Here is an 11,724-nt window from a genome sequence, read left to right as displayed (position 1 = left end):
TTGGGGAAGAGGAGAAAAAGCTATTACTAGATGAAGAACTTACTTGGAACACAAGTGTAAAGGACAGGGTCAATCGAATCAACCAGAACAGTGAGGCTGTGAAAACTGGAGAGGGTGCGGGAGAGAAGAAGCCATTACTGGACAAGGCAGGATCCACTGATACAGATGTTATTGTGAGTAATAGCCCGTTCAAACTGAACAACCAGAATCAGGTTAGCGGTTGGGAGTCCGGAAAGAGACAGAGGGAAGAAAAAGTGCAGAATCCAAACAGAACATGAATGTTACCATGGGGAGTATTACCGAAGATTCTGGCCAAATTGCTCCTCCGAAGCCACCTCGGAGCAGCCTTAACTATAATTCACCGTACACACAGATTCTGGAGACACAGCACAGCAGAGAGCATCATGGGAGAGGACCTGTCCAAAGCATGGGTGGTTATGGCACAGAGGGAGCGGGAGATGGAGTGAGAGATGGACAGCTTATGCCCCAGAAAGTCCTAATCTTAGACACAGGGGAGGAGAGCAGAGGAAAGGAGACGAGGACAAGCCAGGAGGGAGAACACGTTGAGAAAGAGAAGGTAATAGAAGATGATTTAGTGACAGAGGATGGAGAGGGACAAGAAGAAACAGGTAGGAGAGGTGATGGAGGAGAAAGAAATGGACAGGAGAGAGAGACTGAAAAGAATGAAGAAGACCAGGTGAAAGGAGAGGGAGAAGACAGAGGGAAGAAAGGACAAGAGACACAGAAGGGAGAGGAAGGAAAGAGCCCAACTTCTCCCAAACAAACACTCCCCCGCAATGCCCCCCACCACTTCTCGCTCGAAAACCATCCAATATAAGACATGGCAACCAGATGGATGTAGAACAAGGAAGCATAGTGAAGACAATGAAAACCCAGAGGAGCAGTGGTCAGGTAGACAGAGAGGGAGGAACACCTGGCCTATCAGGTCTGAGGAGACCCACTAGCTCAGTGTCAGACAGTACAGACACTCCTGATAGAAACAGTCCAGGATTGTCAGCTGGTCTCAGAGCCACAGCATTTAGTCCAAAGGTGGGCAGTGGTACACTATCCAATCCAGGAAAGTACAGTCTAGGTGCACCCTCTGGACCAGTAGACACCAGTTCAGATACAATTTGTACAGCAATAGAGAGTAGCTCAGATACTCTGTCTACTATAGTAGAACATGTGCCAACAGAGACCAGTACAGCTACAGCCTCTGTACCAGGAGAAACCAGTTGAAAAGCACTTGTTGAAATAGTTTGTTAAACAAGAATTGTAGGCTCTGTACGGGGATGCTTTATTTGTCTTATATTTAGACAAAATGATTGTATTGTAAAGTGTATTTAAAACAAAATACCTTTAGACTTTTACTTTAGTCATTTTCTATTAAAGTATCTTTAATTGTATGACAATTAGGTACTTTTTCACCACTGTTTTATAGCACATACAGGTACAGTATAAGGTACATTTTTTATACCAAAATACATTTTGTATTTTTTAATTAAGAGCTAACCTGATCCTTTACATCACATATGTCAGAGTCAAGGCCCGCGGGCCACATCCGGCCCGCGAGAAGGTTTTTTACGGCCCCTGGGATGATCTTGATTTATTATTAGAACCGGTCCGCAGACCGCAGCAAGCCGGCAGCCCGCAGATCTTTTACACGCACCAATACTACATTTCCCACAATGCAACGGTGACGCACCGAGCAGTAGGCTGCTTCATTTCAATATTTATTGGCACAGCAGTCGTCAGCATCACAGCTGACAGGCTTACATTGTATCATACACCAGGAAGCGTTGTGCGGTAAAGCCTTGAAAATGGAGCATGTAATGAGCATCATCACGCGCACTGTAACTTTATCAGAGGCCAAAGGTTTGAATCACCGCCATTCAAGGCATTTCTGACGGATTAGAACGGAGCATGGTGATTTGCCCTTATCACACAGAGGTGCGATGGCTAAGCCAGGGAAAGGTGCTTCAAATGTTTCGGCTTCGTGAGGAGATTTGTCTGTTCTTGGACAGCAAAGGGAAAGACACAACACAACTCCGAGACGAATGTTTCTGTTGAAATGGCTTTTCTGTTGGACATTAGCGAGTCATCTGAATGCAATGAACTTGCAGCATGCAGGGTCGGGATCATGTCATCTCTGATATGTACAGTACAGTGAAGGCATTTAAAACCAAACTGACCTCTGTGGGAGACGCAGATGCGGAAAGAAAATTTGAGCCACTTTCCAGCTGCCAGACCATGAAAGAGAAACTCTCTACCAGTGCGTTCCGAGCGCACAGTTGGCTGATAAAATAGGTATGCTTGCCGCTGACTTTCGACGCCGATTTGCTGACTTGAAGCACCAAAAAGAGGTTGGAACTGCTCGGTACCCATTTGCTGTTGACGGTGGAAAGCTCACCACCAAACTCCCAAATGGAGTTGATTGACCTCCAATGCAATGATGCACTGAGGGCAAAATATGCGGCAGTGGGCTTGCCGCGGAGTTCGCCCCGTTTCCTCCCCGACACAATGCCCCAGCTGTGCATCCAGGCTGCTCAAACGTTGTTCTATGTTTGGCAGCACATACCTGTGTGAACAAACTGTTTTCTTGATGAACACTGAACAAAACATCCACACAGAAGTCGACCTTACTGCTGAACACCTCCACTCAATTCTGAGGATTTCCTCAGCTCAGAGCCCTTACCCGAACATGTATGAACTTGTGGAAAAGATGGGACACCACCAAGTATCACCCTCAACCTTCAACAAGTGAACATTACTGTGGCAATCACAATTTAGAGTTTTTACTCAGTTCAAGTTTAAAAGTTAAAGTTAATATTGTTTTCACTGCATGTTACTTCTCCTTTAAACAAAAGTGTTGTTTTTGATTAATAGATTTTTGCACTTTATTTTATTGTATTTCAATCCAATTATAATTTTAAAAATATTTCAGTTGAGTGGATGATAGAAAATTGCTATTATTGTTTTTTCTTTGAAGTAAATTAGCCCACTTTTGCTAAAATAGAAAATATAGGCTACTATGGTGCCTTGAATACCGGTTTCTTTCATTTAATGTTCATGTTATGGGGATTTTTATATAAAGGAAATTTGTCTTTTGTGTCTGTTGAAAATTAAAGATTACTGACAGAGCCATAAGAAAATATTGCTTTATTTATCTGATCATATTGGAATATATTTGTTAGGTTTTCAGTAGGTTCAATTAGGTTCACTAGACTATATGCGTCATTTAAAATTTTTTCAATGAACATTCGAACAGTCCGGCCCTCGGCTTGTAGCTAAATTTTTTATTTGGCCCTCCGTCCATTTGACTTTGACACCCCTGCTTTACATGGTGTGAGGGATGATACTTTGCTCTATAAAAATAAGACATATTTCAAATGTTAATATAAAAAAAAGTTGTGAGACAAAGTTGCTTTTGTCCCGACTTTCAATAATGCCTGAGGCGTAGGCCCGTATAAAAAAGAAGAAATAACCCTATCACTTTGACTTCATGGATCTCACTTGTGTGATATGGCTGACCAAGGACGATCAATTCCAACTGTAATAGTATTAGTCACCATCTCCTGTTGCATTTGTGGCAGATAATTAATGAATGGTAAGTGAATATATTTCTTGCAGGTATTCATAATTATAGTTTAGACCAGCCTTTCTTAAAGTATGGGTTGGACCTGTTAATGGTGGGTCGCGACGTGTCAGAGTAAATTGATAATTATTTAATGAATTACTGGAATTGATTTGGCCAAGTGCATCTGCGCTCTCTGTTCAGAGCGCTCTCTGTTCAGTGCGCTCTCTGCTTAGCAGCGGTCTCTGTCTCTGCTCAGTTCAGCAGCTGCGCGAGTATGAGAGGGAGATGCCAGTGTGCTTCGCGGTTTACCGGATCTTTTTTCTGCAGTTTTCTTGAAGATCACTCCGCGACACACACGATGCAGCACTGTCGTTCAAGCCACTGACTTGTTATTCCCACTCACCGCTGTCATAAATTGACTCAATCTAGCCACAAGTTCTGACTGAGCTCAATTGCCATGAAACGCATATACAGCAATGAGTTTCTCACTCTTTCATAAAAACTTAGAACGAGGAGCGCCCACAATGTGTTTTGTGCGTGGAAGTGCTTAGTAATGAGTCTCTCATAACGAACAAATTTGAAAAACGACATGTCCTGACCAAACATCCACAGCATGATGGTAAACCCAGGACAGAATGCTTCAGGAAACAGTGATTCGACAGTGGAAAAGTAAGTCAGCTAGCAAGACATTGTTGTTATTTTATAACAGGTACGCAGAAATAAGGGAGTACAACAGTAACTAACTCTCATAGTAGTAGATGTGAGTTTGTCTTTCAAACAATCCCCTGGCCTTGTACACAACTAATAGTTAACGTTAGCCAAAGCAAGATTCCGTCTCTCACAGTTGAAGTGTACCTATGATAAAAATTACAGACCTCTCTACATGCTTTGTAAGTAGGAAACACTGCCGATTTTGCAGGTTATCAAATACTTGTTCTCCCCACTGTATGTAAGAGTGTTTTTAATGGGGGGAATAAGCATGAATAGATATTTATATGGATATTTAGTTTAATTGTTATTTGTTTTTGTTTATATTTAATTTGTTTTAAGCATTGGGGCAATGAAATGTACCAATATTTATGTATAGTTGCATATTTTCCTAAACTTGGTTCCCAGGAAAACACAGAATTTCTCATTTGGGTTCCAGGCTGAAAAAGTTTTAAAAAACCCGGTCTAGATGCACTCATGTCAAACAGAGGAGATTTCAGTCTCGTGTAAACTGACAACAGGTGTTTTGACACAGCCATCCAGCAGGCGACAGTTGAACCTTTTTTCATTAATGTTTGTTAGGGTGCAGACTATTGAGCCGAGTTAAGGGTGTGCATTATAAGAACATGTGAACTATATTGACTGTACCATTGTGTATTTTAAATGTGAACGGTAGGCCTACTTCACAGCTGAATATATACTGGGCTGTTATTACTGGGTAGGACAAGATGTTAATACTCGACTAAAGGCTATGGCATGTTAAGAGTGATGATGCAACCATATAAATATAATTTAAGTAGACCTACCGGACTTATGATTCTATTTCTAAGGGTGTAACTCTGCTCTTTTCCCATAGCAGCTGCAGCTTCACCAATACGTTATATCATCACAAAGGAATGTCATCATCAACCCTGGGATCCCTGGTGGAGTTCTACAGGAGATCCTCTGGAAACATGGTGTAAATAAGGCGGTGAAATGGGACACTGCCAGGATACGGAGATTTCGTGATTTTAAAGAAAAGACATCCTTGAACAGTACAACAGGAGAAATCACATTCAGACAGCTGACCAAGCAGCTCAGCGGGGTGTATGAGGCTATGATGGGTGGATTGGTGTGATTGGTGGAAAAATACAGACCTTTCAGCAGAGAGTGACATTTTTTTTTTTTTTAGGTACTAGCTAAAGACAAGGATGTAACACATTTTTAAAATGTAATCTTTATTTAACTCTGAAGAGTACCCAGAGAAGTCAGTGGGAACCAGCCACTCTGAAGAGGATCCAGAGAAGGCAGTGGGAACCAGCCACTCTGAAGAGGATCCAGAGAAGGCAGTGGGAACCAGCCACTCTGAAGAGGATCCAGAGAAGGCAGTGGGAACNCCAGAGAAGGCAGTGGGAACCAGCCACTCTGAAGAGGATCCAGAGAAGGCAGTGGGAACTAGCCACTCTGAAGAGGACCCAGAGAAGGCAGTGGGAACCAGCCACTCTGAAGAGGATCCAGAGAAGGAAGTGGGCACCAGCCACTCTGCAGAGGACCCAGAAAAGGCAGTGGGAACCAGCCACTCTGAAGAGGACCCAGAAAAGGCAGTGGGAACCAGCCAGGCAGTGGGAACCAGCCACTCTGAAGAGGACCCAGAAAAGGCAATGGGAACCAGCCAGGCAGAGAGTGGGGAGAAGGAGAAGCAGCCATTACTGGAATGAGAACAAGTGGTTAAAGTAGAGGACATAGAGATCAAGCAGACAGGGGAAGGTGTGAGAACCAGAGATAGAGGGAGATAAGATCCCATTACTGGAATATGACAAGGAGGGATCTACTGATAACATAGGTGGGACTGTGAGTAATAACCAGTTGAAACTAAATGACCAGAATCAGGGCCTAGGTTCCAACCAGCCTAAATATTAGATGAGGACACCAACTAAGGAATCTGGAGAGGGGGAGGGAGAGAGAGGGAAGTGTGGAAAGAGAGTGAGGAAGAGGTTGGGCTCATCTCACCCCTTCCAAAGCCCCCTCAGATGTCACGTGCCAGCGATGACTACAGCCTGAACCACAATCTAACACTCCCAACAGGTTCAGGATAAACAGTGGGGGAACCGAGCTGACCAGGAGTTACATGAGAGGAGTGACAAAGGAAATGACTCAGACAGAGGGAGTGAGAGATGAAGAGGAAAGGAGAGATGTCGGTGGTGAGAGGGAGGGAGAGGGAGAGACAGAGGGAAGACGAGATGCAGAGAGGGAGGAAGAGGAGCAACAAGAGGAGACACAGAATGAAGGGAAGGAAGAAGAGGGATATAGAAAAGAACAAGGTGAAGACCAACAACAGGAGGACATCCAATCTGAGGTGGAGCCAGGGTCAGAGGACCAAGAGGAGGAATCCAGCAGAGCCACACACACAACAGCCAGACTGATGGTCAGAGGTCTCCACCAACCCCTCAGAGAAGGGATGAAGATGGAGCGTGCAGAGAGAGAGGAGGTGATAGAACTTAAGTTCTCCCAAACAAACACCTCCATACCGAATTCCCATACATCAACACCCAACATCCTCACCACTTCTCACCCCCAAAACCATCAACTATAAGACACTCATTGCTATCAGATGGGTGTAGAACAAGGAAGTGTGTTGTAAACAATGGGAACCCAGAGGTGCAGTGGTCAGGTAGACAGAGAGAGAGGAACACTTGACCTATCAGGTCTGAGGAGACCCACTAGCTCAGTGTCAGACAGTACAGACACTCCTGATAGAAGCAGTCCAGATTGTCAGCTGGTCTCAGAGCCACAGCATGTAGGTACACTATCTACTCCAGTAAAGTCCAGTTCAGGTGCACCCTCTGGACCAGTAGACACCAGCTCAGATACAACATGTACACAAATAGAGAGTAGCTCAGATACTCTGTCTACTTCATATAGAAGTATAGGGAAATCCTCTGTACCAACAGAGACCAGTACAGCTAAAGCCTCTGTACCAGAAGAAACCAGTTGAAAAGCACTTGTTGAAAATATAGTTTGTTTGATAAATATTTAGATTCTGTACAGGGAAGGTTTGTTTCTCCTCAGTAAACTCATCTCTCTTTTTCTATCTCTTACGGGCTATTATGTATCATATTTTTATCCTGTATGGGCTGTCATGTTTAGCCTAGGCTACTATGATGCTCAACTATGTATACTGAACCAAAATATAAACGCACCATGTAAAATGTTGTTCCCATGTTTCATGAGCTGAAATCAAAAATTATAGAAATGTTCCCAAAAATATTATTTCTCTCAAATGCTGTGCACCAATTAGTTTACATCCTTGTTAGTGAGCATTTCTCCTTTGCCAAGATAATCCATCCACCTGACAGGAGTGGCATATCAAGAAGCTGATTAAACAGCATGATCATTACACAGGTGCACCTTGTGTTGGGGACAATAAAAGGTCACTCTACAATGTGCAGTTTTGTCACACAACACAATACCACAGATGTCTCAAGTTTTGAGGGAGCGTGCAATTGGCATGCTGACTGCAGGAAGGTCCATCAGAACTGTTGCCAGATAATTGAGTGTTCATTTCTCTACCATTAGCCACCTCCAACGTCATTTTAGAGCAGACCACCTGGCTCCCACTTGGGCCTGGCTCCCTTCCAGGCCCACCCATGGCTGCGCTCCTGCCCAGTCATGTGAAATCATTAGATTAGGGCTTAATTTATTTATTTAAATTGACTGATTTCCTTATATGAACTGTAACTCAGTAAAATCTTTAAATTGTATCATGTTGCGTTTATATTTTGGTTCAATATATATTGTGAATTATAATTAAATATTGATCCATACAGTAAGATTGCAAACATGCATTATATGTTTTGAGGAAAATACTTAATCTTGTGAATGTTTTAGTGTGTATGCCATATATCATTTACCTTTGAATATTTCAGTATTGCCAAGTTTTGTTACATTATAGCAGAGATTCTATCAATTCTAAATTCTATATATTTAATTCTGTGCGTTGTAGCCAATTATACACATAGGGAGGCGCCAAAGACCAGGTATCAGTATGACTACAGGAATGAATATTCAAGACGTGGTTAGAAAAAATGCTTATTCAAGTTATTATAACATATAAACATAATGCAATGTGTTTGTTATAAAATATTATTTAGTGGAAGCTATTAAACATAATTTACAAGTCAAATTAAACTATTTTATTTTCCACCAAGAGGTCATGAATAGGGAGGAACTAAACCACAGTTTACTTTCACTTTCACAACCTCAGAAAATACAATATCATACGTAGGCTAGACTATGAACCACACCATGTTTTCGCATATCTCAAATTAACTTACTTTTATTTATTATCTAAACAAACAAACAAATTAGCAAATATGCCCAAACTAACGCTCATCGAATTGTGCTTCTGGCTTTATGTGGCGCAAAATGTGGTTTCCGGAGGTAAGTTGAACCGACCGTTGGGGTCGAACGTAGCTTTAGGTCTACCTAATATTTGTAAGGCTACTTGTGTGCTTACTGTGTAGCCTACAACATTATCATATCATAATGTTTGATTATGATGAACAATAGGTAGGATATGTAACAATGTGCCTTATGAACACAATATGCATTGCAACTTCAAGAACAAGCGCAGCCGCCTTTTTTTTCACATTAGTGAAAAAAAACATGGCATTTCTGAAACAAAAAGCTTTTATAGCGACATTATTGACAATAGCCTAAACACGCTCTTCATAGTTATTTTCATCGTGGAAAGTCTGAATGGTTTTAAACTAAGTCTATGTGAGTTTCGATGAGAAATAAGGACCGCACCCTTATTATTTGTAGCTACACACACATGACCAACTTCAGAAAGTGATAGAATATTAAGTCCTGACCTACCAAGGCGTAAACCTACAGAAGGGTCTGCGTGATCATGGCAGGACCGGTGACATGGACGGGCCTTAGGGGGGCCACCATGCCTTCTTGCCCCTCCAAATAAAACATTGAAATATTTGTCATTTATTTGACTGAGATGTACGCCGACAGAAAGAGCCATCAATCTCAGATAAAGCATCCGAGCGAGCGAAACAGCGCCCCTGTCTCAGTATGTGTATACAACGTATCTGATGCTGTCTGGACCAAAATAGTATGGCATGTCATGTCATACTATTTCTGGCCAGACAGCATCAGATACATGGCCTAGATATTGTAAGAGAGAGAGAGGGGCGCTGTTTTGCTCACTCGGATGCTTCATTTTTAGCAGAGAAGAACAGGTGAAGCAAGAGGGCTCACTCTCGCCAAAATCAGTCTAGAAATGGCCCTATGGGCATAATATGCAGACATAAGCTTGTGGCCTGCCTTCCCGCCTTAAGGACAATGACTCCCATTGTTAGGGCGGAGACATGAGTATCTCATCATTATATACAGATCTCTGGTTCCAGCCTCTTGTGAATTAGAAAGGAAAGTTGGCGGTGCACAGTGCACTGTTAGGATGCTGTCTTCCCCTAAAGTAAATTGATGATTGTTTTGCCAAAATTATATAATTACTCCTATATAATTACTCCTGCCTAAATGAAACATTCAAAATACTTCACCAGAGAGCATGACTTAGCCACAGAAGATCATTAGCTTCTTTAACATTTACATTTAAGTCATTTAGCAGACGCTCTAAAAAAAATAGCTGTGAATTGTTTCAAATCACAACTGCATAGGCCTAAGCCTATTTTGAAATCTGAAAATTTGGGCAGCGGGCGTGGCAATATGTCTTAGCTGACTGAGTTTTGGCTGTCATTGTAAATAATAATTTGTTCTTAATTTCTTTGGGCTACAGGGCAGTATTTTCATGTCCGGATGAAAAGCGTGCCCAAAGTAAACTGCCTGCTACTCAGGCCCAGAATATAGGATATGCATATAATTGGTAGATTTGGATAGAAAACACTCTAAAGTTTCAAAAACTGTTAAAAATAATGTCTGTGAGTATAACAGAACTTATTTGGCAGGCAAAACCCAGAGGACAAACCATCCAGGATTTTTTTGTTGTTGAGTTCACTGTGTTTTCAATTGGGTTTCTATGGTAATCTAGATTTCTGAGGCATCTGGTTGCCGTTCCTATGGCTTCCACTAGATGTCAACAGTCTTTAGAAATTGGTTGATATTTTTCTTTTGAGTAATGAAGAAGTAGCCCTTTCCGAGTGTCGAGCCTAGTGGACTGTTTTGTTTGGGGCGCGCGACCTGGGGCTCTCTCCACGTTTATTTTATCCGCTATTGAACACAGTATATTTCGTCTTAAATTTGATCGATTATTTACGTTTTAAAATACCAAAAGTTGGATTAGGAAAGTTTTTTGAAATGTTTGGACCAAGTTTACAGGTAACCTTTTAGATAATTTGTAGTCATGTTGGGCAAGTTGGAACCGGTGTTTTTCTGAATCAAATAAATTGACATTTTGGGGATATAACGACGGAGTTTATCGAACAAAAGGACCATTTGTGATGTTTATGGGACATTTTGGAGTGCCAACAGAAGAAGATCTTCAAAGGTAAGGCATGAATTATATCGGTATTTCTGACTTTTGTGTCGCGCCTGGCGGGTTGAAATATGATTGTCATGTGTTTGTATGGTGGGGTGCTGTCCTCAGATAATCGCATGGTTTGCTTTCGCCATAAAGCCTTTTTGAAATCTGACACGGTGGCTGGATTAACAAGAAGTTAAGGTGTATTTTGGTGTATTGCACTTGTGATTTTATGAAAGTTAAATATTTCTAATAATTTAATTTGAATTTGGCGCTCTGCCATTTCACCGGATGTTGTCAAATCGATCCCGGTTAACGGGATTTGATCCCTAAGAAGTTTTAACTGACTTGCCTAGTTAAATACAGTGGGGCAAAAAAGTATTTAGTCAGCCACCAATTGTGCAAGTTCCCCACTTAAAAAGATGAGAGAGGCCTGTAATTTTCATCATAGGTACACTTCAACTATGACAGACAAAATGAGGGAAAAAATCCAGAAAATCACATTGTAGGATTTTTAATGAATTTATTTGCAAATTATGGTGGAAAATAAGTATTTGGTCACCTACAAACTAGCAAGATTTCTGGCTCTCACAGACCTGTAACTTCTTCTTTAAGAGGCCTCTCTGTCCTCCACTCGTTACCTGTATTAATGGCACCTGTTTGAACTTGTTATCAGTAATAAAGACACCTGTCCACAACCTCAAACAGTCACACTCCAAACTCCACTATAGCCAAGACCAAAGAGCTGTCAAAGGACACCAGAACAAAATTGTAGACCTGCACCAGGCTGGGAAGAATGAATCTGCAATAGGTAAGCAGCTTGGTTTGAAGAAATCAACTGTGGGAGCAATTATTAGGAAATGGAAGACATACAAGACCACTGATAATCTCCCTCGATCTGGGGCTCCACGCAAGATCTCACCCCGTGGGGTCAAAATGATCACAAGAACGGTGAGCAAAAATCCCAGAA

General features: G+C 41.8%; 1 protein-coding gene across 7 annotated transcripts in view; it reads left to right on the top strand.

The window, feature by feature from the left end:
• Positions 1-11,724, top strand: part of LOC111970835 (CD48 antigen-like) — a 176,847-nt gene that overhangs the window by 143,585 nt on the left and 21,538 nt on the right. Inside the window, exon 1 of one of the 7 annotated variants that reach the window (XM_070445892.1) lies at positions 8,499-8,704. The exons of 4 other annotated variants lie outside the window; for them this stretch is intronic. In XM_070445892.1, coding sequence (XP_070301993.1) covers positions 8,638-8,704 — 67 coding nt within the window. In that variant the 5' untranslated portion in view covers positions 8,499-8,637. Of the gene's footprint in view, positions 1-8,498; positions 8,705-11,724 lie in introns of those variants that run through there. 2 more of the 7 variants (XM_070445893.1, XM_070445894.1) reach the window with 2 other exon arrangements.

The sequence above is a fragment of the Salvelinus sp. IW2-2015 genome, linkage group LG12, assembly GCF_002910315.2.
Source record: "Salvelinus sp. IW2-2015 linkage group LG12, ASM291031v2, whole genome shotgun sequence".
Lineage (NCBI taxonomy): Eukaryota > Metazoa > Chordata > Actinopteri > Salmoniformes > Salmonidae > Salvelinus > Salvelinus sp. IW2-2015.
This window is presented reverse-complemented; position numbering and strand designations above follow the sequence as displayed.